The sequence below is a fragment of the Bombus affinis genome, chromosome 6, assembly GCF_024516045.1.
Source record: "Bombus affinis isolate iyBomAffi1 chromosome 6, iyBomAffi1.2, whole genome shotgun sequence".
NCBI lineage: Eukaryota > Metazoa > Arthropoda > Insecta > Hymenoptera > Apidae > Bombus > Bombus affinis.
In genome coordinates this window covers 15,840,424-15,864,847 of record NC_066349.1, presented here as the reverse complement: position 1 = coordinate 15,864,847, position 24,424 = coordinate 15,840,424, and the positions used below count along the sequence as shown (strand labels likewise).

Below are 24,424 nucleotides of genomic sequence, written 5' to 3'. Positions count from 1 at the left end.
TGACGTCCATGTCCATTACGCTATCCATACTCTTCCTACGTTATCTTAAAAACGGAAGAAACGGGGGTAATAATTTTCACGAAAGAAGAACGACGAAAGAAACACGAATACGTATTAAGAAATAAGAAAAACGATAATACGAAGACGTTTGTATCGTTGTCGTTGCAATCGCTATGGATTCCGCGTAATTCGCGACATTATCGTTTTGCAATCGGTTTGAAAGTCCAACGACGTACGAACTTTCAAGTACTTGCCTATCCACGTTTTTCCCCTCGTGCGACGCGTTTTATAACGTGCACGCGCGCGGGTATTTATAAATTATACAGCTACGCCTAGTGGTTCTTTAGCGCGGTATGTACGCGTTTGCGTGCCGTTGAAATCGCATCGATCCGTCGCTCGAGTTCGTGTCGCGATGTACGTACAACAACGATGCATGCTGCATGTGCATTTGCGTGTATAAACGTTCCCTCTCCCAGCGAACGAGTTTCCACGATAAGCGTATGTTTCGAACGATAGCGTGTAATTGAGCAGATACTACGCGTCCGTTATCGTGAAACTCAATTAATTTAATGCAATTGCTCGAATTGACTCGATTTGCTTCGTTCCGTCGGTATACGTATATAGATTTACCGATCGGTCGGGTCGATACGATACGCAGAGTCCTTTCGTGGTTGTCCAAGTCGTGTGCGTGGCGTTCAAAGTCATTCGAAGGTCGTATTCGTTTGACTCGTTGGCGAAGCGGTTTAAAAATGGCGCGTGACAAAGATTGGCGCGAACCTGGTGGCGAAACGGCGCGTTAGAAAAGGTTCGTGGAGCCACTTGCAGCAGTGTGCTCGTGCACGACTGTTTCGAGTGTAGCGCTAACCACTCTGTGATTATTCCGCCCGAAGAATCGCCAAAAATATGCAAAAATATGAGAAGCTCGAGAAAATAGGAGAAGGTAAGCAAGCGCCTATTCTTTTTCGACTACCGATTACGTCTGGTTTCTCGTTTGGAATTCCGGTGTTGCGTGCCGAGTCGAGTGCATGTGACGTGTGAATGTGTGGCGTGTGCGTGTTTTTTGACAACCGATCGTAGAACGCGTCGTTCTCGCGATTCGCTAGCGAATACCAACGACATATTCATCTCTGGCGTACTTCAGGTACTTATGGAACCGTTTTCAAAGCCAAGAACCGCGAGACTCACGAAATCGTTGCTTTAAAGAGAGTTCGATTGGATGAAGACGACGAAGTAAGTTTATGGCGCCGACGTGATTCTGTCGCATTCGCGTCACTACAGATTCCCTTCCGATTCGAAACTCGATTTATCGTGACGACCTTTTCCGTTTGTTGCACGCAGGGTGTACCGTCGTCCGCGCTCAGAGAGATTTGTCTACTGAAAGAGTTGAAACATAAGAATGTAGTGAGGTTGTACGACGTATTGCACAGCGACAAAAAGTTGACGTTGGTTTTCGAACATTGCGATCAAGATTTGAAAAAGTATTTCGACAGTCTAAACGGAGAAATCGATTTGGACGTGGTCAAATCCTTTCTGTAAGTACCATTAATGACTCGTTTGTGATTTGCCGAACCGATTATACCGTTATGCATAGACCCTTTACCCTATGCTGACCGTGCGCTTTCTACGCTTCTCAGCTACCAATTGCTCCGTGGATTGGCATTTTGTCACAGTAGAAACGTATTGCACAGGGACCTTAAACCACAGAATTTGCTGATCAACAAGGTACGTGATTTTGTAATTTCCAGAGAAATTGGAAAAAGAAAAAGTTGCTTTATCCTCTCAAATTTCTATTCAGAACGGCGAATTAAAGTTAGCCGATTTTGGACTGGCGAGAGCTTTCGGAATCCCTGTAAAATGCTACTCCGCGGAAGTCGTTACGTTATGGTACCGTCCACCGGACGTCCTCTTTGGAGCAAAATTATACACAACGTCCATCGATATGTGGAGCGCCGGTTGTATATTTGCCGGTAAGTAACCTTTTAACAAACAAGAGAGAAAAATACGATGCCGATCTCAACTGCGCAGAATTAGCAAACGCCGGTAGACCACTGTTTCCCGGTTCGGACGTAGACGATCAATTGAAGAGAATATTCAAGATGCTGGGTACGCCGGTCGAGGAAACGTGGCCGGATTTTACCACTCTTCCAGATTACAAGCCATTTCCACTCTATCACCCCGCTCAGGGATTGGCTCAAGTTACGCCGAAACTTAATTCCAGAGGCAGAGACTTGTTACAGGTATTTCATCGTATTCGATGTTTCGCGATAAAAATCGCCGGTCTCAAATTTTCACCAGGAAAACTTGTCCTTTTCAGAAGTTATTAGTATGCAATCCAGCGTTACGGCTGTCAGCGGACGAAGCAATGGTGCATCCCTACTTCAACGATTTAAACCCTGCCATTAAAAACGATCGTTGTCAGTAGTGAATGCCACTCGAATTGCCTCGATCTACAGCGTATGTCGCGAGTAGCGTAACGACCAAAATCATGCCGGCAAAGATCGTTTGTTAAAAAAAAAAAATATATATATATATATATATATATAATATTATATATATATAATATACAATATATAAAAAACGATATATTTATATATTATATATATATATAATATAACTAGTATCGTAAGTATATATTTCGCACTCGATGCGTCGGTTATGACGCGAGACGAAGCGACGGGTCCTGTGTTATAATAAGAATGTCCAAGAGAAATCAATAAATTGTCAATTTTATTAGTGACGACGATTTATATTCGAAACGCGCAGAGTGCGTGATATATTTCAGAAACTTACTGTACAAAATATCGCCAAAGATTTCCGTAACACACTGAACTTGTATTACGCATGGCGTCTAGTCGCGTGTAGTCGCGTCTAGCCGCGTATGCACGTTCGTTTATTCACTTGCTCACTTATTTTGTAGATGTTTGTATATTTATTAATTTATCTATTCGTTAATTTATCTATTTATTTAACGATTACGAAATAATTTACAGACATATTAAATACATTTCTTAAAGATATCTCACACGGTCTCTTGATCGAACCTTTACATCGCGTCGAAGGGAAACCTGTGCGCTTCTTGAAGCTTCTCGATCTTATCTTCCCTTCGCTCTTTCCAATAAAGAGCGACGATGATAAAGGATATCAAACTGCAGGTGCCGGTCAACGCGGCGGCGCTCAACAATATTAATTTACTGGGTGTTACTAATAGCTGGGCTTTCCATCGCCAAGGTTCTGCTATCGGATTCGGAATCATTACCATCTGGGAGTTGGGGATGATTTGCGGCCATTCCCGAGATTTTCCGCCGACCTGTCGTGAGAAACAAACACACCGATCAGTTCGCGAACAACAACGCGAAAAACGGGCAAGTAAGTGGTTCGCGCGAATATACTTACCCCGATAGTGAGAGCGTCGACAAAGTTGGGTGTTCTACCTAGACCAAAGATCGTGTATGGTAAATTCAAGGAAAAGTGTGCGCTTTGCGGTAGCTGAGCCGCGATCGCGTTACGCGGGCTGCCGTCTTGAGTGGTGGTCCGATATGCTATCGACGGACCGGGAAGATTCGTCCCGTAAGTTCTCTTTTTCTTGCCGAGCGAGCCCGGTGAAATTGGATACATGCTATTGTTACGGCCCGTGAGTACCATCACTTTGACAAAGTTTGCGTCGTAGTCCAAACTGTTTTTGAACGCCGCTGTACGGTAGCTGTTGCTACTTTTGTCCACTTCGACTAAGATCACGTCCAAAATGCCATCTTGATAGAAATCGTAGAACACCGCCATCGCGGTTTCGTTGCGGAACGGATTTAACGCCTGCCACTTCACTTGGAATTTTCGAGCGAACGAGTTACACGAATCGCACGCGACGTTCTCCAGCAAATAGGATCGCGTCTGTTTGCCGCTAGTCGACTTGAGCGTAGCCAGCAAGTCTGGATATCCGTCCATATTGAAGTCACCGCCGCGAAGAGTAATGGTGTCGGTGTATCGTTGCCCGTTAGGTACCACGAAGCCCCACAGTACGTTGTCTCCGTCCCTGAAGTTCACTTCCAGATTATACCACGTGTCGGAGGAGTACATCATGATCGTGCTGTTGGTACACGCGTTATCGAAACAGAGGGGCAAAAGCAAATCCATTTTGCCGGTTAGCTCGACGTCCAGATAGAGCGTTTGTCCGAGGACACCGTTGAAATTCTCTGAAATTCCATAGGGAAACGATATCAGCTTGTAAAATTCGAATCCCTGCTCGACTCCCAGCCAAATTTCAAAATTTTTGTTCGTAGTGACCACCAGATCGGCCAAGAAATCGTTGTTCAGGTCTAGATAAGCGTTCGAATGGGGTTGACTGATCGGTGACAGAGGTTGCGATAGATATGACGATGCCTTCATCGGCACGGATCTCGGAGATTTTCTACTATCGTCGAATATCCAGAACGTTCTCTTTCCATATTCATCCAAGCCGAACAGATCTATTATCATATCGCCGTTATAGTCGAGAGCCAACGGTTGACCCGTCATCTTTATCAGTGGTTCGTTCGTGCAATTTAATCGACCTTTTCCACCCCACAATACGTATCCGTATGACAATCTCTTTTCTTCGTTGTACGTGATCACCAGCACGTCCATGAATACGTCTCCATCGAAATCTCCTGGTACTACACCGACGATGAGATGACGAAAGGTGCAGCTCAAGTCAGAGCTGGGTCTCAAATGAGGCTCCTGTTCGGCAGCAAGAAAGATTTCGACCCTCATACCGTTTTCGCGCAACATAAACACGTCGGTCAATTCGTCGGAGTTGAAATCACCGAAAGCGGCTGGCATACCGTCCAATACGCCTCCGAACACCGCAGGAGTAATGTCGTTGCATTTCACCGCCATCGCAGTCCCTATCACCAGCACGATTATCGACTGAATCCTCATCGTGCCGTCCGCCGTTACTTATCTGGAAACAGATATTTTATTTTCAATTTCAATTTCATTCGTATGATATTCGTAGTGTTTGATATCGGATCGACGGTAAGATCCTTCGAACACGAATCACCTTTGAAATGTTTCTTTGACGACGCAACGATCGCGTTCGACGAACTAACCTATAAATTGTCCAACCAAGTTAGAGAACCAGTATTACGATTAGGAAATCCAGCAATCAGGAAACTTTATTCGCGACGTATTGAACGATTAATATTATGTGAGAAACGCGCAAAAATATTCACCGAGGACAGTACAGAATACCATCATCCTATCGCTTACGTTTTAAACGAATTGCAATCGAACACTGGTTATTGCTCATCCTGTTTTGACAGCTAATCGACTATCGGAAGCGCCATCTCTCGGCCGATAACGCGACGAACGAATACATTTCTATTTTATCGATCACTGTTACGGCGAAACACCTGAAAATTTTATTACCTTTCGATTTATGCATGTACGTATATATGTATATATCCATTTCCCGATTATTATTCATCAACGAAGATTCGATTTCCTTGATCATTCGGTTGAATTCTCTTACGCTAAAATGAATTAAGATCTCGAAGGTGATGTACTCGTTGAGCGATATTTTATTTACCCGTGTGTACACTTTATACGCTCTGCAATTTCGGTAATATGAAAGATATTTCGCGTACGATCTAGAAAAATTGCGCCAACTTTTGCTGCGCAACGACCATAAATATTCGTATAAAAATATCGATCGTTTTACAATTGACTTTATAAAAAGTGGGTTTCCAAGAATTTCTATCGCGATTGTCGGTAAGTCGTGCATACACGCACACGAAGTGTACGCAGTCACGAGTATACATAGTTACATAATTTATATGTGTGTGAGCGTGTATATATACGCACACGTATATATACACACACACACGTATATACATATAGGCATATACGGATAGTATAGCGTAAAAAGATAGGTACGAATTGTACGAGGCGTTGCGTGTAATACGTGACCGTAATTTAACAATATCCTCGCGTACGCAAAATTTCATACGGGCAGTTGATCGTATTTCCGCTACAACAATGATTTGGATAGTCTACGGGTTACCAAGAAATTAGTAACCTTGGGGAAAGTCGTCGAAGATACATTTTTAGATAGACGATCACAGAAAAACGCAGGTACTTCAGACTGATCCGCCGTGATCCCTGTTTACGCGATCAGAGGTATCGGCGATACGCTCGCTCCGGACACGGTCGAGCAAAAAGAGATACGCGATAACGAACGGTAAGTAATTAGAAATTTGAAAAATTTCCGCTCGGGAGCGACATCGTTTCGGAGGATTAACGTCCCGAGCAGGGGAGCTTTTTTGTAAACGTCCGCTTGAACGCGAGGGTATGTGTGTATACCTGTTTGAGTGTCGTTGCGCGTACTACATAACGGGCTAAGCTCGTGCGAATTACGACGAAGCGGTCGTTCGATAAAGTATATTCGTATACACCCGTAACAACGCCTGCATGTACGGGGGTAAAAAGGAAGAGAAACGAAACAAAGGCGTACACGTTTCTTTGGCGTTGATGTGTCATACGATGATTCTGCACTCACGACTACATCTTAGCGACGATGACGATAATTACGATACTATTGCTATTACTAACTATAATTATAATAATACCAACAATAAACAGCAACAATAATAATAATAATAATAATAATAATAATAATAATAATAATAATAATAATAATAATAATAGTAACAACAATAATAATTAGAAAAAGAAAATGCATTCTGCTACGAAGATATAATTCCTTTGAATGTTTCCTTTTTTTTTTCTTCTTTTTTAGCATACTTAACGGCTACTTTTTCTCTCTCACGCTCGCTCTCTTTCGTTCTCTGTCTTTTTCACTTTCTGCCTATCCTTTCATTCTGCTTTGTACACGTTGCATAAATAAGAAGGAGCAACAAATTGTCTAACGTCTACAACTCGATAAAAACCTATGCGTAAGAATATTTACAATATTTATATTATAAACCACTGTTGTATTGCATTATGTTAGCTGCGACGCGACGGTTTGAAAATTCCCGGACGTTCGCGAAATCGGGAAGCGATTTATCGCATATCTGGCGATCGGTTTCAATCGCACGATATAAAATGGCAGTTGCTCGCGATAACGCATGGTAAGTAACGAACGAAAACAGAGATGGGAGAAACGCGAGGATATTAATTTTAATACTGTTATAGTACTTGTCCGTTTACTCGTAGAAGCGGCATTCGGACGCGTTACCGTCTCGAACGCGCCATCGTACTTTGTGCTGGGTTTTATCGCGCGAACCACTGATTAACATTCGATCGAGAAAGAGAGAAACGCGCGATTCGCCTGTGCTCGTGCATCCAGAAATCGGACGGAAGTTTTAATCGATCATTTTGGCTGGTCGATAACCGCTATTAGCGCGTAATAAAAATTGACGCCTCGAAAAATACATCGATTTGATCTTTATTTCGACACTGTTTGGTCTTAAGGCACGTAATCTCCGTTAAGTAAAAATGAATACTATAAAAATGTAAAATTATCTGCATTTTCTATCTTTCGCTCGCTCGTTTTTTCTTTTCTTTTTTTTTTTTTACACGCTTATCATTCTTTCTTTCCCTCTTTCTCTCTCTCGTACACGCACGCACGCACGCACGCACGCACGTACGTACGTACGTACGTATCCAAGCATACATATATATCTGCGTAATTTACTTTGTCTGTACTTGATATAGAAATGTGACGTTCGATTCGACTTACTTGCTGTACAAATGTTTGCGTGCTATTTAACTTGGCACACGAGCAAGGGACAAACAGCGAATGTACGGCTGCTCGCGCGTCGGAGGAAAGAATTAATCGTCCAGGCGATCCACCGCCGCTGTGACAAATCACTATGCAGTTTGTTCGAATATCCTTCTTTCTTGGAATATATGCCCGCGCGTTCCTATCGTCTTGCTCGCATCTGGTTTTCCGTCTAGCGTTTGCGATGTCCGTGTTTCGTGCGTGTTAACGGCCACTCGTCGAACGATAACGACGAACGTTCGACGATGGACGGTCGAGTCGTATAAGGGCGCGAGATGCGAAGACGCGGAGAAGGCGAGCAACTGCGAACCATGTCGCGACACCGTCGCGTTGAACGGCAAAGTGGCAGGAACGAAGAACAAAGTACAAAAAATATGCGGAAGAAGGACCCGATAATAAAAGTAAAAAGCAACTAGCACGCTGGCTCGTCAATGGTGCGTTTCTGTGACAGTTTTCACAGTCTCCAAGCCTTCTTTCTCGCTTTTGTCCTCGTCTTTGTCCGGATTGTCCCACGGCTGTCGTTGTCCAGAGCTAAATATCGCGTAGAACAAGGCGCACACGATATACACGCCCGCCGAAATCATAAACACGATCCTCCATTTCGCTTGAGTCGGCTGAAAAGAAAAAGGCGTGATTTCATTGGATACCAGGTTCCGACTCGAGGCTTTCGTTGCCGCCGTCCCAGTGAGAATTCGCGAAACCCGATAATTACCGGTGAGACGATTATATAGCCAGCCGTGATCGGTGCCAGTAAGCCCGCCAGGTTGGCCAAACAGTTGGTGAAAGACATCAAAACGCCGGCGAATCTCGGCGAGATATCCAAATGATTCACTTTGAATCCGGAATAGATACCGCCGTTCAAGCCTACACCGATCGTAAGAATAGTTACTGTCAACCAGGAATTGCATCCGGTATACGAAGCGACTATCAGAGCGATAGCCGGTCCCAGTTGGCCGATGCTGTTGATTATTTTTCGCGTGGACCCGTGATTAAACTTTCCGCTGGAGATCATCCAGTCAGCTACGTGAGACACCAGCATCGAGAATATCCACATGGCCAAGTAAGGAAGCGAGGAAACGGTGCCGTTCTGTAACATATTTACGCGATGTTTATCGTCTCGATGACGAGTTTGCTTTTTGCGCTCGTGTTTACAACGGTTGCGACGCCTATCCATTTTCCGCTTTCTTTACCGATTTAATGTCAAAGTGTAGAATCTGTTTCATGAAGGTCGGCAGCAGAGTCATCAACGTCTCGTATCCGTAGTTTTGGCCCATGTGCGCTATCAGGATAGCCCAGAACGGTAGCGAAGTAATGATCGAAATCCATGGTACGGGCGGAGACTGTGAAAACAACGTTGTCGTTAGAGCCGACAGCCACCTTTGCCTAGAGCTTACGACCCGCGAGTCACGGCTAACCCTTTTTCATACTCACGGAAGCTCCGGCGTTACCCCACAGAGCGCTCAGAATGTACTTCTTCTCGTCCTCGGATATACGCGGATGGCTTTCCGGGTCCTCGTAGACCATCAGCAGGAAAGCAATGCACCATATGGTACCGACCGCACCGAACACGTAAAAGATCGACGGCCAACCGCCGTCGAAACCATATTCGGATAGAATACCGCTCAATGGCATTGAGATGACAGTGCCAAACTGCGCTCCTACAGATAAAATACGGAGAACGATGAATAGATCGATCGGCAAATTCGAAAGCGAATACCTCGAATAAGATGAGAGATTGATAAAGGAAGAAAAAAGAAAGAAGGCAGAAGAATAAGAATAAGAAGAAGAAGAAGAAGAAGAAGAAGAAGAAGAAGAAAAAAAAGAAGAAGAAGGTGAATCGCTCGGTAGATCCCAGAAGGTAGCATCGTACCGTGTTGATGGACGTGCGACAGGGCTACGCAGGCGGAAGAAAAGATATCGTCGAAACGAACGAGCTTACCGGCATATACAAACGCTCCCATTCTGCTACGCTCATTCGGCGGTATCCACTTGGCCAACATCGCGTGCGTGCAAGGCACGATGGGACCCTGCAATAGGGATAATCCATTCCTAGGGGCAGGAAATACACCCGAACGATCAAAAAGCGTTCAACGTTAAAAACATTAGAGGCTTTTCTATCCTTTTTCGTTCGACCGATCGTGCGAGTACGCGCATGGAGGGAGAACGCAGGATCGAAAGATCCCTTAGAGATCGCTTACCTCGCCTAGACCTTGAATGAAGCGAACGCCCATCAGATAATAGTAGCCGAAACGGGCCGACATAGGCACAAGCAGTCCGAACAACGAATTGATCAGCATGCCGACACCGAGAAAGTATTTGGATCCGTAACGCTTCGCAAGTATTCCGAACGGTATTTGCGTGAGGACGTAGCCATAGAAGAACGAGCTGAGCAAATAGCCCTGTTTAGTGCTGTCCCATACGAACTGGCCGTCGCTGCTCTTTCCAGCGTGGTCCTGCCGCAACAAAGAATATTCGATGGATATTGTTCGTCACTTACGGTTAACGATATTTTGCTTGTTCGGTAATTACACCTGAGAAGCAACGATTAGATAAGAGGCATACCGCGAGCCGGTTACGGACAGCACACGTCGAGACCATCGCGCCTCGTACTTACGCTCGTGATGCTGGAATTAACGATCCCGCATTCGTTCACCAGGGGCTCTTCCTCCTTATTTACGATGGCGGTATGATTGATCATCGCGACAATCGCCACGGACATGTTCGTCCTCATCACGTAGGCGTTCGCCATGCCGAGGAACAGCATCAAAGTCACTATGTGACGCGAACCCACCAACGCTGCAACAGCAAACGTTCGTTCGTTACGCGGTCATTTAAAGATCGGGCCAACGATGACCATGACGACGAAGGGTTAACTGATAAATAACACGATGTCGAAAGCGGCCAGCAACGCATACGCATAGAATCGGTTCGCTCAGTCGCTCGAGTTTCGTTCGTCGTTTCGATCGTTGCCAGGCAAAATCTTTTGAAAAATTCTTTCGTCGATCGGACTAAAAATATTTGGTTAATTAACGGCAAACATCTGCGAATTACGTAACCACGCTTGAAAAACGGCGGTAATTTTGCAGATACAATAGAAGCGCTAAATACGTTCCTTCGATACGATAAAGAAGGCAAAGAAAAAAAAAGAAGAAAAAAAAAAGAAAGAATAAGAATGGCAAGAAGGAACACAGAAAAGACGGCGGAGGCAGATTGTACGGCGTGTTCGCGATCCACGGTCAGAGGTACGCCAAGGACGCGACAGTTTCGAGCACGCGAGGGGACAAGGTCGAGGGGAGAATCGAGAACCGCGTTGGTCGGTCGTTGACGGAAAAGCGCACCGCTGCACAGGTCCTTTCTCCGGTTTGGCAAGGCGCGATTTTCTCGGTTATTTATATCGCCTTGTTTTTGCGACGAGATGTCGAGATAACGCGCGAATTAATAATAGAGGGACGATGTAAGCTTTATTTTCGGAATGCAATCGCGATGATTATCGCGATGGATTTGTCGACGAGCGAGCGAGAACCGCGAAGCTTTTGCGCTCCCCACCCTTCCGCGTTACGATACGCTTGTTCCTACGTATGTATATGTGGTACGCAATAGGAATAGTTTTCGGTAACAGCCGTCTGAACTTTGAACGTTTCGTCTGTTGTCGCGTCGGTCGCTCGTCAAGCGTAATTTGCCGAGAAGGAATTCCCGTGGTCGCGCGGGTTAAACAACCGCGGCACGATAATCGATCGAGATAGTCAGACGGTTCGCGGTTTCAAGGTTTTTCATCGTACCGTTTTCACGTACGGTTTGCGATCGTTATTTTACCCTAAGAACGCATCGAGTTAGCATTCATCGGGCATCCATCGGGCACGTGGTGGTCAATCGCGTTCGGTAGAAATAACTTCAGCTCGTCGACATGCACCGCAGTCGTGCAGACGTTATTGCTATCGCTGCGACGTAAAGCAACATGGTATTAGCGAATGGGAGGAGAGGCGCGGTCGAACCACGCACGTGATGCTTCGACGAGACAGCCGCCCACCAACCGTCTCCGTCTCCGTTTAATCGCTGATTGAACAACTGATGCCGGGAATCAGCGACCGCGCGTTACCTTTGCCACTTCGCTGTTTATCGTTTGATGTTCTTTGGCGCGGACCACGAATGCGACTACCAAGTTCTATGCCGATTTCAAAAAGTTGCCTTTAACCATTCGCCCGACGATTCTTTCGGTTCTTTTTTCATCCGGCATCTCTCGGGGAATGACAGAGTGCAAGAAGTTGAGAAACGAGCGATTGGTACGATGGCGCGCGTTCGCGTAAGGGAGACAGAGAGACCTGCTACATACCCACGCACGATTTCTGTCGAGAGCACAGATAAATGGAGCGCGTTGGTCGACGAACGGATCGGGTCGTTCGACTCTGGCCCCTTCCTTTTTTTAACGAGTTCGCTGCCAGGCCCGGAAACCGGGTCGGTCACCGCGTGCCACTACGTTTACGCCACTCGATATCAACCGCATTGTGGGATCGAAGATTGAGAAATGGAGCCCGCGAAATCGCGCGTTCGTCAGCGAACCCGTCATGATGCGAGCTCCGAAGCGACGGCATACGTGTGCGCGCGCGCTACCGAAAGAGAGAAGAAAAGGAAAGGGCGAGACTGGCGAAGTGAAAGAAGAGGAGAGCGAAGAGTGACGGCGGGAGCACGTGTTCGACGCGCGGTTCACGGGGTAAACGGAGTTTCGTCCGAATGGCAAACTCGTATGAACCTTGCGGTCCATGGACGACGGATTCAATCTGGAAACGCCATCCAAAGTTCGAGAATATCGCACAGAATTCTACGCAAACGAAGGAATGCACGCGCGTGAGCGCGTGCGCTTGCCGGGCCGACGTACTTTTACGTTTTCTGATAGGTCTGTCCTCTTCCTCCAAGCCTGATTGCTCCCACACAAGCACGTGGCCATTTCGTCCCCTGTTTTCTCCGTTCGATCTGCCGTTAGTGCCGTTGCTGTTGTTCATTGCACGCTCGATACGCGTTCTACGCACAAGCGATCACACACGGAACCGATGCACCACCGAGTAAATCGCCAACGCGAACACCAACGGTTGACGAAGATGCCAAAGGAGAATGCGAAATTCTCGTACTCGGATCTCGTGAACGAGATACGTTGTCGCGAACCAAAGGGAAAAGTAACGGCGTATTCTTGCCTGTCTGCTTCTCCCAACACAACAGAGATACGATGACTCGCGCTATCTTCTTAGCACCAGCCGAGAAAAATCGAACGCCGTTTCTGCACGCGATCGTCCGGCAAACACGCGCTCCTGGCCTGCACGACACGACGACGGTCACAACCACGCCGACGAGAAAGACGATGGGGAACGATTTTCACGGGCGCGATCGAGCACTCACTGTGCGCCAGTAATGTATCAGCTTCTCGTTGCTGCGAATCGGTTGACGGTTTCGTTGTAGACCGATAACGATGATTAACAAGGAACCCGTGATCAGAAGCGAGTACGCACCTGCGTCTTTCTCTCTTTCTCCCTCGTGCTAGTTGATTCGATGCGAAACCGTGAACAGCGGGGAACCGCGGGGTGCGGTCTGACGAAACGAATCGTCCGAGCAACCGAGACCTCTCGTCCAATCGTCGCGCTAGCTTCGTCAATTCCTTTCCTCGATTGGACGCGACAGCGCCATCTGGCGTTCCTGCCCTGATTCCACCAATCGAAGGCTCGCGCGCGAAACCACGTCCCTTTTCACACTGTATCTTTAAATCCTGTTCAATCTTATCGACGATCTTACGATCGATTCCTGTCGATGATCACCTTGCGAGCACGTTTCATCCTTCGACCTGCCCCGCCTACTATTCAACGTACTACTTTTCAGCGTTATTCTTTTGCGCCCTTTCCGAGATTCCGCGATTATTTAAATTAACTTAATTTATTACGATAGACGGGAAAATCCTTTTAACATTAAGATTATACAAAAATATATGCGGATACAAAGCTTTGCAGAAACGTAAAATATAGTATAATAAAAGAAAATACAGGAAAATACAAGAAAATGTAAGAAAAAACGGAAGAAAAAGATATAACAGTTGAAATTTCTAATCTGTTTGCGAAGACTATTGTCTATTTCACATATTTCATTTATGACGTTGATGCAGTCGAACCTGCAATTGAGTATATCTGCATAAAAGAGCTGCGATGATCTGGTAGAAAACGGTGATAATTGACGAGATCAAGAGCTCACTGCAGTTATCGCGACTATTAAAATTTTTGTATAGAAAAATTTATTCGTTATGCCCGAACCGCGAGGAATTCTCGGTACGAAAATATCTACAAATATTACGTAACGGAAAAATTATCGGTAAAATTATCGCTGGCTGGCCTGGCTGCTTATCTTTCGGATCAACTCGCGCAACCCTTGGAATTTATTATCTCTCCAATCGCAACGCTGTTTAATAATGGCGTAATCGTAGCACGTCATACGTCGTTTACGATCTTGGAGGAAGAGCAACGAAAGTCCGTTTTCGCGTCGACGAATTCACCGCCTCCGCTAATTAAGATCGGCATGGAAGTCGATCGTGAGTCACATCGGTGAGATAGTCGCTTTTGTTTAACGAAACATCCGTTTGATGGTTACCGCGTCAAGGTCAGGGCTTTATTCTGTTTGTCAGAACAAATACGTGACGTGACATAACGCAAACACTACACGGCAAATTCCGATTTCGTCGATGACTTTCGTATTTTGTTGCGAGACGATATTGCATCATCGTGGATTATCGGAACGATGCCGATTAGGATCGTTTTCCTCGAAATCAAAGGCGGAAATCGTTTCGCATCGATATACGCCAGAATGTTTGGAACGTTCGAAAGTTCGTATTAACCGCGCCGCCAATTCGCGTATAAAAATAAAAGATACGCGAGGGGCTGCTATTGATAGATTCGCGGATCTCGCGTGCCAAAAATCTTTGCATCGTGCAAGTACGAGATAAACTAGTCGTCCATTTCGCACGAATCCGGTGTGGCGAATTGCGTCTCGTATTTTCCACGTTTACTCGCTATCTTACAGGGATCATCAGCCGTAATTCTTTCCGCGATTAGCTCGAACGAAATGATGTGCTTGAAAAAAGTATCAACTTCCTTTTTTTCTGCGAAATACACGTAATATCTCTCGACGCATTTATGTAAGTACACATGTACGTATGTACATACATAAATGCTTTTAATCGGAACTCGTTACGCAATTAGGTTTGTTATCGACAACCGGACAAGAAGACAAGCGAGAAAAACGGGTCGTGTTTGGTAACCAATTATCGATCGAACGATTGGTCGGTAACGAGTTATTCTGAACACCCATCTGTACCTAGTTTTTGTGTTCTCGACACAAAGAGGTCTCTGAGTGTCCGATACTTTCGAAACAGTCATTTGTTGATCGACGCTCCGTTTCTTCGTCGACGTCAATGCGTCTATATCGCGGGCTAATTTTCAAACGAACAGAGCGTCCCGTTTCTTCGACGTTCGATGCTCTCGATGCTCGAGAATCGACTTGATACGAGTCAACTGGCACGGCGCGTTCGCGTCTGTGTCTACAGGAAATGCTTCGTCCCCTAAACGCGTTATCCACTTCGTAAAGTGGAAAATAGCGTCCGCCTCGGGCGAACAACGAAAGGCCGTGCACGCGCGAGCGTAATTGTACAGGAAGCTTTCGGCGGAACTCGAAATTGAAAGTAATACGTCCGCTTTGCGAAAATTGCCAGGAGCCGAGAGGTCGGCACGATTTCCGTCTTCGAGAGCGCGGGCGCATCGACCTTTCCCTTCCTTTCTTTGAACTTTCCAACAATTCGTGTCAAGGTTTCTGCCGCGTTTTTTCCACGAACGCGTTTCCTGATACGTACTCGCAACCGAGATATCGGTCGATAGACGAACATCGAGCCCTGCCCGAGAACCCGGGCCCTGATCCACACGCACGTCACGGAACGTTGACCGGTGAACGCGAGGTAGAACGCGAACGCTCCAGGGTACAGCCATCTCGTGCCAGATTAGAAACTTTCTACTTTCGTGTTTTCGACGTGTCGCTGCCGTCGAATCACGCTTCCGTGAATGGATAGCTTTAGTACCTACGTAGATTATTTACTCGTTAGTGTATACCTCCGGATACTTGCGCTCTGTCGATATTCGGCTGCCAAAATTCTCGCTAGTAATGGAAAATCGCGTGGATCGAGCAACGAGCACCGCACCGGTAAGGAGAAAAACACAAGAAATTATAATTCGTGGTACACGCGCTACCAATGACAAAGATCGATCGGACCACGGGTATCGTTGGAATTCCGCGACGATTTGCGGTGTTCTATCGATCGATCGTTTCCGCCTGGTTGCCTGTTTGTTATTGAATACGTGTGCTTTATCCATTCGTTCTGCGAGGAAACACGGCGATAGAGGACCGGCGATTACAGAGGAGAGCGTTGTACGAGTCGCGTAATACATTATTCAAGAGAAGTGGACGTGGGAGAGGGTTCGCGTCTAAACGACGAGGTACGACACGCTCGTTTTCTCTCCCAACGAGAACTTTTATCGAAACGAGAGAAATTCTTCCTCTTCCTTATTCATCCTCCTCCCTCCCTCCACGGTCTTCCTCCGAAAAACACACTTTGAAAGCGTTTGAGGTCAGAGAAGTTGTTATTGGTGAATTGTTGTCGCGAAAGAGGAAACGTATGGTGAACGTGTTTCAGTCGATTCGGTATCATTGGAAGCAAGGTCGATTTACGAGCGAAAAAATTTGTTCGATACATATTTACGAAGCACCCACGCGCGCACCGTCACGGTCACATTTTTTCTGAGTCGTTAATCGTTTGAACGAGGTACAATCGTTCGCTCTCCCCGCGTTCATTCCGGTTTTCCTTATCCTCGGCGATTGAATTTTAAAGCGCAGGTTCTCGCAAAACGATGAATCGAGGCAAGACATTGTCGAGCGTCGTCGTGACAGAAAGAAAACAGACTTTCGCTGTTGTCGATAAGATAGGTGGACGTTGACAAGATTTCGAGACTCGTCGACTCTTCGAATACGTTGTTGCCACGACGCTTCGCGTTAGTTCGCGATTATGCATCCGGTAATTGAAAAAGAAGGTCCGATAGTCGGCCAGCGTCAGTGGTCACGTATTTTCGCGTGTATATACGTATGTACGTGTTGTCGGCAAGACAGCGACCGTTTTGGTCGCGCGTTCTTCCAAATTCCTGGTTTCGCAGAAAATCGACCGAGGCAAAAAGTGAAACGAAATCGGCGATGCGCGCAACTCGTTTCGATGAACCAATCGATAAGGGTACACCGTACGAGAAGACGAAGTTTTCGACGAGAGATCAAGTTGGAAAACGGAATGCGCGTTATCATCGGATGTCTCGGAGAGGATGGATGGGCTCGATTATGATCGATCATCGACGCGCGGTAGGGTCGCCATCGTTCGAGTATCTGGTCGGAATCGTTGGGGAATCGAGAGCGCGTTAAATCGTTCGTTCGAGCGTTCGTAAAACGCGTGTTAAAAAAGTACCGCGAAACGCGATAAAACGCGAAACACCGTGTATCTCGTTTCCAGCGAAGGAAAATTATTTTCAGTCGTACCATATGTCCCCCCTTCGTACCGTCACGCCGCGGTACAAGATTGCGACGCAATGCCCGTATTCCGTATCGCTAATTTCACCGCGAGTCTTAATACACCAAGGTGATGGCGCGAGATAGCGTGACGGTGGCACGTTTAGGACTGGCGGTACATGATCCGTGGGATTTTGTCTCCGATTGTGTCGGTCGCGGACAAAGAACGGCCGTGGTAAACGGGCAGCGCGCAACAGCCCCGTAGAGGGTAACTTTCGGAGAAAGCGAGGGAAAAGCGTAGAAACGCTCGCGAGTGTGCGAGCTGCGAGCGATAGACGATAGGTTTGAGCAACGCTGGCCAGTTCTCTCGGTAGCTTAACTGGTGTCTGTACTCGTAGGTACTCGGTTTGGTTTTTTAATTCCAGATAACGAGGGAGCAGGAACGGTTATGCAAATACAGCGTTTCTAGTTACGTAAAGCAAACGCGTTGGTCCGTGGCTCGAGTTTCTCCTGCGGCGTGTAACAAGGAACGGCGAGAATTCCTATTGCGACCGAAGAGCGAAGTCCCGGCAAAGATCACCGGAATAGGAAACTCACCGGACGGCAAGGGCACTTCCGTCTCGAACACCTCGGCGGGCCTCTTCGTCTCGGACTTGCGCGAGCCCACGGCGACACCGTTCGTCGACATCGTCGTATCGTTCGAAGGCGTTCAGGACGAGATGCTCGTACACGTTCGATGTCTCGTCCTTGATAGCTGGATCTCGGATCTGATGTCGATGAACGAAAGTAAGCAGGAAGCGATCTGTAGCAAAGCTTGACGCGCGCTCGGTCTCGTCGCTACTGTTGAGAACGCTGCCGAACTCGCGACACTTAGCTGTATACACCTAATGGACGGCGACCAATTAGAACACGCGGTTCGAACCCCACCGACGCACCGCCTTCCCCACGCACCGATATCGTTTCTCCCGAACCGAATCGCCGCGGGAAATCAAAGAATTTTGCCGCTGCCGCCGAGGCTTCCAAATTTTTTCCTCTCCGCCCTTGCCCCCATGCTTCGCAGCTCCGCTCCGATTTCTCTTCGCTTCGCGCCTCGCCCACCGTCCTCCGTCTCCTTACTTTACTGTCGCGCGCCGCTCATCCATCTTTTTGTTTTCGCCGACACCGTAGATAAACGTAAGCTGCGTTGCGCGATCGCGAGCGAAAAATTCCACATACGATCCTTTTCGCGTCTACGTCTACGCGCGAACGTGTCGACTATCGCCTTTCCTTTGGAAATGCCTAGACCATCGTCCGAGTACACGCTCTTCCGACCTCGTAAGAAGCTGGCGATTCGGTGAATTCGATCCTCGGAACGTCTCGAGTCGACGAATCCGACCTGGTTATGCGTCATCTCGCACCATTCTACGACAACTTATTCCGAGCACGGACGCGAATGCTCTCGCTTAACGAGACCTCGACGTTAATGGGAATCAACGATTCCCGTGGCGTTCGCGCTACCTTGTTCGCCTCGACCTCGCCACCGATAGGTCGACAAACTAATGGATCGGCGTTCGACGATCGGAGCTTAAGGACTCCGCGATCTCTTTCGTTCCGTTGGGTGTTTTGACGCGTTGGTGTGCGCACGTGATCGCGCGGCCGCGACGATCCGAAGGAACCGGTCAGGAAAATTCGAGGAAAATATCGCGATGTCGATCCGCCGATGTCGATCCGTCGATGTCGATCCGTCGATGTCGATCCGTCGATGTCGATCCGTCGATGTTGATCCGTCGATGTTGACGCAGAGGCACGAGCGGTCTCGTGACGCGCCGGTTTTGCGTAAATCCGATGTAATCCTTAGCACGCGTAGCTCATCGCAATTGCATACTCCGGCGTTGCGTTTGGTAGGAGGGCAGCCCACCTCCGCGAGTCGACAAACGACCTGCCGCTGATATCAACTACTCCGTGGGCTCGGCGCACGTGTCTATCACTAAGTCGTCACGCGATACACCGATGAGAGCCGCGCGCAACGCTGCATCTCCCCTTTCTGAGAGTTGCCTAATAACCTTCCGCCGCGTGCATATCATCCTCTTTCTTTCATTTCTACGTCGCACCATCTTTGTCCGTCTCTACCTACTTTGTCGCTTGAACGCAGCACCGACGCGACGCGACGCTCTCTTTCGTTTCGTTTTAACCTTCCCGATAATCGTGTCTCGACTTAATCGTCTAATCGCCGATCGCCGATAGTTATCTTCCACCGACCGATTTATCGATTGGAAAGAGGAACCGCGTTACGTTATTGTCTGCCTCTCGATCTACATCAGCCGCATCAAGGGTACCCTTTGCCGCGACAATTTCCACGAAGCGGCAAATTGCCGCTGTCGCGACGAAAACACGGCACGGAGAATCCACGACGTATCCATGCAAACAGCTAGCCCGTTATTTTCGAAGCCGGTAGTTTGCGGATAGGGCGGTTCCTCGCAAACCTTTGAATATTTCAAATACAGCGAGCGTCGTCCCACGTCCGACGTCGTCGAAGGACAGTCGCGCGGTATTTCCCGACGCTCGTTCCTCCAGCGACATCATGCTCTTTTTCGCTCGAGTTCTCGGTATCGTCGCGATCCTCGCCGGTACTCGACGAGCGGTTGCGTTCGACTCGTGGTTCGTGGACCTGATCGACGACTCGATCACCGTGCTGTTTCCACCGGTAAGAGTATCGGCGCATCTCTGTCGCGTCGACCAAGGTAAGGCGAAAGCGCGAATCTCGTTAACGTTTGGTAACGGAGCGCATCGATGAATCGGACGATTCTTCCCGTTCGTAGACGGCGCGATCGAGCTTTCCAGAAGGATGTCGAGAAAGGGTCTGGTTCACGACATACACCGCGAGTTCCAGGGATTCGAGCTACGAACGCGCCACGACGGCTGGGACCATCGAATTTTGTACGTGGTGGATCTGGATTGCGACTACGCGATTCCACTCTTACGAGCGGTGCGTGGCGTCAGATTCGAAGCGAAAAGCAGCGAAATATCGCGATCGATCTCTAACGACGTCGCGTCCATCCGATTCGCAGGCAAACTCGAGCGGCCAGTTCTCAGCGCCGATGAGATGGCTGCTGCTTCGAGATGGGACGATCGCTGGGAACTCGATGGCGCGCGTGGATCGAACGTTCAGGAATATGGCCGTTTATCCAGATAGCGAGGTGATCGTGGCGACGAAGCTGCGAGTCGAAGATAACTTGGCGGAAATAACGTCCGTCTACAGGCCTAGCCCGTATCACGGAGTTATAACGGAGAATCGAGGAAACTGGACGACGGATGGTGGCGTTCGAGCGGCGAATCTGCACGCGGCGTCGCGACGAAGAAGGAATCTTCGGCAGACGCCCCTGAAATCCTGTCTCGTGGTATCTCTTGACACGCGGTCGTCGAACAAAGAATTATCCGCGGTGGATTTGCGAACACGTGCCGCGATGAATTTCACTTTGGATCACGCAAACAACGATTAAGTGAAATTAAGATAACGAGTTTTCCAAATTGCAACAACGAGCGTAACATCGCGTCGCGTCGAACGCTCGTTCGCTGGCGGAGTTGAAAACTCGCGAGCGTAGATAATCGTCGCCTAATAAATTAGCCTTGCATTTGCATTCCCATAGATGACGGATCCTGATACGATCAACCACTTAACGGATTACGAAAATAAGCATATAGATGCAGTTACGAAGGCCAACTATCCTTGGATGTTGCATATAGCCAGCCGAACGAATGCAACGTGAGTCGCACTCGCGTTCCCCTGCCGCGTCGCTTCTCCTTTCTCTTGCATGGCAACCAGCATCTGACAGGGGCCGAAATGTCTCCCGCTGTGACGAGCTTTTCGGCTCCTAGGAGATCATGCGTTCTAACGAGCTGCGTTTTTCTTTCCGCATCGATTTAGCATCGACTTTCGCGTGACCAACACCTGGGGATATCAACAGGAGAATGGGTCGTGGACCGGCCTCACCGGGATGCTGCAACGACGAGAGATCGATATAGGAGGCACGGGAACGTATCTTATTCAACAGCGTATCGGTGTAATCGATTATGTACAGCTTTATACCCGCACCAAGTAAGTCGTGTCGTTCGATAACGAAGGACGTGACATCCATCTCCATGAACGTATGTACAAGCTTAAATCGCGACAGAGCGAAATTCATTTTCCGCGCGCCTTTGCTGTCGACCGTGAGCAACATTTTCACGCTGCCGTTTCAACGATCCGTCTGGATAGCGATCGGCGTTTTTCTTCTGCTGGTACTTGGCTTGCTCTACTTTTCCTCCAAATGGGAATATCGTCGGGGAGCATCGGCGAAAAGCGCTGCATATTGGCAGCAATTTCATCTAGACGAACAAACGCTCAGTGATAATTTCATGGTCGTGCTGGGTGCTTTTGCGCAACAAGGTAAGTTCGCTCTCGTTCGTAAGTACTGGAACAATGAGACACGCGATTCGCATTTTTACGGGATACGATAATCTTAGCTTAGGGTTATCAGACGAATGATTAAGCGATTAAAATTTCGTAAAAATTTGTCATATGTTTCGCAAAAGTCTTACGATGTATCGTACGTTCTCATCCTTCTGATGTGTAAATTACGTGTAAAGTTTACAACAGTTTACCTAGCATGAATCAAAATTTACAAGAAAATAAGAATAAATAAGGTAGAAAGAGATTACTATTACGACAAACGATCAGATTATTGTTATAACGTTGTACAACGAGATACGAATTCTTTTTTTATCTTACGAAGCTCTATATATCTGTGCGTAACTTTCAAAGCAATAATTCTTAAATATTTTAACAATTTCCTAATCATCGTTTTCTTCCTCGCTTACTACGAGTGTTCCGATATTATGAACGGTGTTTGTTGTATGTCTTCTCTTTCGTTCGTTCACGTTCCCTCTCCGACGAGTCGGTAAAATGGAACCGCAATCCCGCAGGATACTCTTACGAGCCGTATCGCGTTCCCTCGCGAATCGTCACTTTGATGCTTCTACTCGCCGCTCTCAATCTGTACGCCTCTTACACGGCCAATATCGTCGCTCTGCTTCAATCGACCACCGACTCCATCAGAACTATCGCCGACCTGTTCTATAGTCCGTTAAAATTAGGGGCGCAGGATGTGGTCCACGTTCGACACTACCTCAAGGTAGGGGGACCGAGAATTCGCGCAGAATCGTACCTCTTCCAACCCAGTTTACCAACTCGATCCAGCAACAATGTCCGTTTGCCGATCTTCTCGCAGAGCTTTCAAGATCCTCTGCGAAAAGCCATAGTGGAAAAGATCGAACCAAAGGGTCACAACAGCTCGTGGTTACCGGTCGAAGAAGGGGTTCGACGCGTTAAAGACGAGCTGTTCGCGTTCCACTCGGAACTGGGCGCATTCTACAAGATAATGCAGGAGACGTATCGGGAGGAAGAGAAGTGCGGGATCACGGAGATCGATATACTGAACATGTTATATCCGCTTCTGGTGATTCCAACTCGATCGCCGTATCTGGAGATCGTAAAAAATGCGTAAGATGGCTTGGATACACGGCGGTGGTACGGTAGCAAATAAAACGAATCGTTTTCAGGGCTTTGGTGTTGGCCGAGACTGGTCTGCAAACTCGGGAAGACAGCCGGTTGTACACGAAGAAGCCCAAATGCCAAGGACAAACGAGCTTCGTCAGCATAGGACTCACCGAGTGCTATTTCGCGTTGGTGGCGGTGGGTTACGGGGCGCTTCTCAGTCTCGTTGTGTTGGCGGTGGAACATCTCTGGCATAGGAAAGGAAGCTTGATCGATCTCCGGGCCGTAAAGAGGTTCGCTTCAGACGCCTTGCCATTTCCCGGTGAAACAGCGAACGACAACGCGACACCTCGCAGCGAAGCCGATCCGTTTGAGTTCATCGAGGAGAGTCGTCGCTTTCCGAGCAAGGAAACGGAGAATGGATCGGTGTCGGAGGACGTGGATGATCGTCGACGACAAGGAACACGTTCGACCATCGGGGATTCGGTGAATTCGGTTCAATGAAAACGTACGAGATAAGTAGCGAATACTAACGTGTTTCCGTATAAATGCAATTCTCCATACGCGTACAAACCCGTTAAACGTTGGACGGCAAAAAGTGTTGATAGTAATTTTTGGTGAATTCCAGCATGAGGTCGAGCGTGCACTCGGGTAAATCTTCGACGCACTTGGCAGGGTTGCCGGCGAAACGGGTAAACGAGGGTACCACGGTCTCCGGTGGTACCACCGCTCCATCCTCGATGTAGCAACAGTCTTTCAGGACGCACCTTCTCCCCTGCGTAGTTGAACAAGCACTAACTCTTTCTGTTATCCCGTTGCTTCGATTCGTATAAATAAAGTTTACGCGTGTATGCCTTATACGTACGATTACTGCATTTTTTCCTATGTATATGTAAGAGCCGACTATAGCTGCGTTAATCACCGCCCGTTCTCCTACGAACACGTGATCTCCCATCGTCAAAGGAAAGAAGGCAACGCTGAAGAAACGACGAAACGAAATCAGTCGTTACGGCGATGGTAAACTTTCCGTCGTTTCTTTAATGCGTCGGCGATCACCGAGTCGCCAACTACCAACCCTCTGCTGAACTTCTTAAATGGTGGCCTTATTATAGCGTTCTTGCTGATAATACAATAACGTCCCGTCCTAACGTTTGCCAAATCGCCTCTGATAATAGCATCCGACTGTACGATCACCTTACCGTGTAACACGATATTCTGCGAACCACACAGAACAGTGTGTCTGCTTACTTTATTCCCGGATGCCTGAAACGTTAAAATCAAGAGAAACGGAAAAAGAGGTTAAGGTCGTTCGTATTCTTTTACCATCATCGAATAGCAATTTGGACTTCTCCTACCGTTTCTACGTATTCCGCTTTGCTGTAGTAAACGTCTTGGGGTTCCATATCGTCTGAATTCTCTTAACACCGAGTAATCTTCGACTTCTCCAAAATTCAAACCACTGACCTGTCACGTACGTTACAGAGCCACTGTTGACGCTTTCGTGTACTTGCGCTGTGCGCGACTACCGGTAAGTCTCGCTATCTAGCGGCGTCGCGGATAACTAACGAACCCGCGGCGCCAAATTCGATTCG

The 24,424-nt window shown here is 47.6% G+C and overlaps 5 protein-coding genes across 15 annotated transcripts; 2 read left to right on the top strand and 3 right to left on the bottom strand.

Annotated features, from left to right (window-relative positions):
• Positions 1-140: 140 nt before the first annotated feature.
• Positions 141-2,730, top strand: LOC126917412 (cyclin-dependent kinase 5). The gene is made up of 7 exons (XM_050724243.1): positions 141-940; positions 1,142-1,230; positions 1,339-1,532; positions 1,635-1,722; positions 1,796-1,967; positions 2,026-2,237; positions 2,315-2,730. Exons 1-7 carry the CDS (start codon positions 904-906, stop codon positions 2,420-2,422), a joined length of 900 nt encoding a protein of 299 aa, XP_050580200.1. The 5' UTR covers positions 141-903; the 3' UTR covers positions 2,423-2,730.
• A 218-nt stretch (positions 2,731-2,948) lies between these two features.
• LOC126917402 (T-cell immunomodulatory protein) lies at positions 2,949-5,403 on the bottom strand. Of its 3 annotated transcripts, none has more exons than XM_050724227.1 (3): positions 5,242-5,403; positions 3,394-4,933; positions 2,949-3,307 (listed from the first exon to the last, which is right to left on the bottom strand). In XM_050724227.1, exons 2-3 carry the CDS (start codon positions 4,909-4,911, stop codon positions 3,044-3,046), a joined length of 1,782 nt encoding a protein of 593 aa, XP_050580184.1. In that variant the 5' UTR covers positions 4,912-4,933; positions 5,242-5,403; the 3' UTR covers positions 2,949-3,043. The 3 variants fall into 3 exon arrangements, with proteins under 3 accessions (XP_050580184.1, XP_050580185.1, XP_050580183.1); XM_050724228.1 differs by having other exon boundaries at positions 5,033-5,290; XM_050724226.1 differs by having other exon boundaries at positions 5,082-5,290.
• Positions 5,404-5,534: 131 nt separating this feature from the next.
• On the bottom strand, positions 5,535-18,159 carry LOC126917404 (putative inorganic phosphate cotransporter). 3 transcript variants are annotated; one of them, XM_050724234.1, is made up of 8 exons: positions 17,918-18,159; positions 10,371-10,552; positions 9,955-10,209; positions 9,696-9,783; positions 9,188-9,414; positions 8,947-9,096; positions 8,469-8,843; positions 5,535-8,370 (listed from the first exon to the last, which is right to left on the bottom strand). In XM_050724234.1, exons 1-8 carry the CDS (start codon positions 18,006-18,008, stop codon positions 8,185-8,187), a joined length of 1,554 nt encoding a protein of 517 aa, XP_050580191.1. In that variant the 5' UTR covers positions 18,009-18,159; the 3' UTR covers positions 5,535-8,184. The 3 variants fall into 3 exon arrangements, with proteins under 3 accessions (XP_050580191.1, XP_050580189.1, XP_050580192.1); XM_050724232.1 differs by lacking the exon at positions 17,918-18,159 and adding an exon at positions 12,630-13,181; XM_050724235.1 differs by lacking the exon at positions 17,918-18,159 and adding an exon at positions 12,087-12,236.
• LOC126917392 (glutamate receptor 1-like) lies at positions 14,784-23,692 on the top strand. Of its 4 annotated transcripts, none has more exons than XM_050724204.1 (10): positions 14,784-14,921; positions 19,804-20,040; positions 20,119-20,285; positions 20,368-20,697; positions 20,947-21,062; positions 21,225-21,395; positions 21,472-21,725; positions 22,262-22,838; positions 22,898-23,340; positions 23,461-23,692. In XM_050724204.1, the coding sequence occupies exons 2-9, from the start codon at positions 19,881-19,883 to the stop codon at positions 23,334-23,336; spliced, it is 2,214 nt and encodes a 737-aa protein (XP_050580161.1). In that variant the 5' UTR covers positions 14,784-14,921; positions 19,804-19,880; the 3' UTR covers positions 23,337-23,340; positions 23,461-23,692. The 4 variants fall into 4 exon arrangements, with proteins under 4 accessions (XP_050580161.1, XP_050580162.1, XP_050580163.1 ...); XM_050724206.1 differs by lacking the exon at positions 14,784-14,921 and having other exon boundaries at positions 18,711-20,040; positions 22,262-22,470; positions 22,567-22,838; XM_050724205.1 differs by lacking the exons at positions 14,784-14,921; positions 19,804-20,040 and adding an exon at positions 15,838-15,976.
• LOC126917415 (dynactin subunit 5) lies at positions 21,839-24,376 on the bottom strand. 4 transcript variants are annotated; one of them, XM_050724251.1, is made up of 5 exons: positions 24,188-24,374; positions 23,908-24,095; positions 23,698-23,809; positions 23,407-23,626; positions 21,839-23,140 (listed from the first exon to the last, which is right to left on the bottom strand). In XM_050724251.1, the coding sequence occupies exons 1-5, from the start codon at positions 24,233-24,235 to the stop codon at positions 23,133-23,135; spliced, it is 576 nt and encodes a 191-aa protein (XP_050580208.1). In that variant the 5' UTR covers positions 24,236-24,374; the 3' UTR covers positions 21,839-23,132. The 4 variants fall into 4 exon arrangements, with proteins under 4 accessions (XP_050580208.1, XP_050580211.1, XP_050580207.1 ...); XM_050724254.1 differs by having other exon boundaries at positions 23,407-23,607; positions 24,188-24,367; XM_050724250.1 differs by having other exon boundaries at positions 21,839-23,626; positions 24,188-24,376.
• Between the last annotated feature and the right edge of the window lie 48 nt (positions 24,377-24,424).

What these genes read in the sequence shown, in the direction of transcription:
- LOC126917412 (XM_050724243.1), top strand. Translation starts at nt 904, where the DNA reads ATGCAAAAATATGAGAAGCTCGAGAAAATAGGAGAAG. An exon ending in GCTCGAGAAAATAGGAGAAG is followed by an intron (nt 941 to 1,141) that starts GTAAGCAAGCGC and finishes GGCGTACTTCAG; the next exon opens with GTACTTATGGAACCGTTTTC. An exon ending in GACGTGGTCAAATCCTTTCT is followed by an intron (nt 1,533 to 1,634) that starts GTAAGTACCATT and finishes TACGCTTCTCAG; the next exon opens with CTACCAATTGCTCCGTGGAT.
- LOC126917402 (XM_050724227.1), bottom strand. Translation starts at nt 4,911, where the DNA reads ATGAGGATTCAGTCGATAATCGTGCTGGTGATAGGGACTGCGATGGCG. An exon ending in TCGACGCTCTCACTATCGGG is followed by an intron (nt 3,308 to 3,393) that starts GTAAGTATATTC and finishes TTCTCACGACAG; the next exon opens with GTCGGCGGAAAATCTCGGGA.
- LOC126917404 (XM_050724232.1), bottom strand. Translation starts at nt 12,753, where the DNA reads ATGAACAACAGCAACGGCACTAACGGCAGATCGAACGGAGAAAACAGG. An exon ending in GGGGTAACGCCGGAGCTTCC is followed by an intron (nt 9,097 to 9,187) that starts GTGAGTATGAAA and finishes TTGTTTTCACAG; the next exon opens with TCTCCGCCCGTACCATGGAT. An exon ending in TACACTTTGACATTAAATCG is followed by an intron (nt 8,844 to 8,946) that starts GTAAAGAAAGCG and finishes AATATGTTACAG; the next exon opens with AACGGCACCGTTTCCTCGCT.
- LOC126917392 (XM_050724204.1), top strand. Translation starts at nt 19,881, where the DNA reads ATGCTCTTTTTCGCTCGAGTTCTCGGTATCGTCGCGATCCTCGCCGGT. An exon ending in CCCTGAAATCCTGTCTCGTG is followed by an intron (nt 20,698 to 20,946) that starts GTATCTCTTGAC and finishes GCATTCCCATAG; the next exon opens with ATGACGGATCCTGATACGAT. An exon ending in GGGTGCTTTTGCGCAACAAG is followed by an intron (nt 21,726 to 22,261) that starts GTAAGTTCGCTC and finishes GCAATCCCGCAG; the next exon opens with GATACTCTTACGAGCCGTAT.
- LOC126917415 (XM_050724250.1), bottom strand. Translation starts at nt 24,235, where the DNA reads ATGGAACCCCAAGACGTTTACTACAGCAAAGCGGAATACGTAGAAACG. An exon ending in AAGCGGAATACGTAGAAACG is followed by an intron (nt 24,096 to 24,187) that starts GTAGGAGAAGTC and finishes TTAACGTTTCAG; the next exon opens with GCATCCGGGAATAAAGTAAG. An exon ending in TAGGAAAAAATGCAGTAATC is followed by an intron (nt 23,627 to 23,697) that starts GTACGTATAAGG and finishes AGAAAGAGTTAG; the next exon opens with TGCTTGTTCAACTACGCAGG.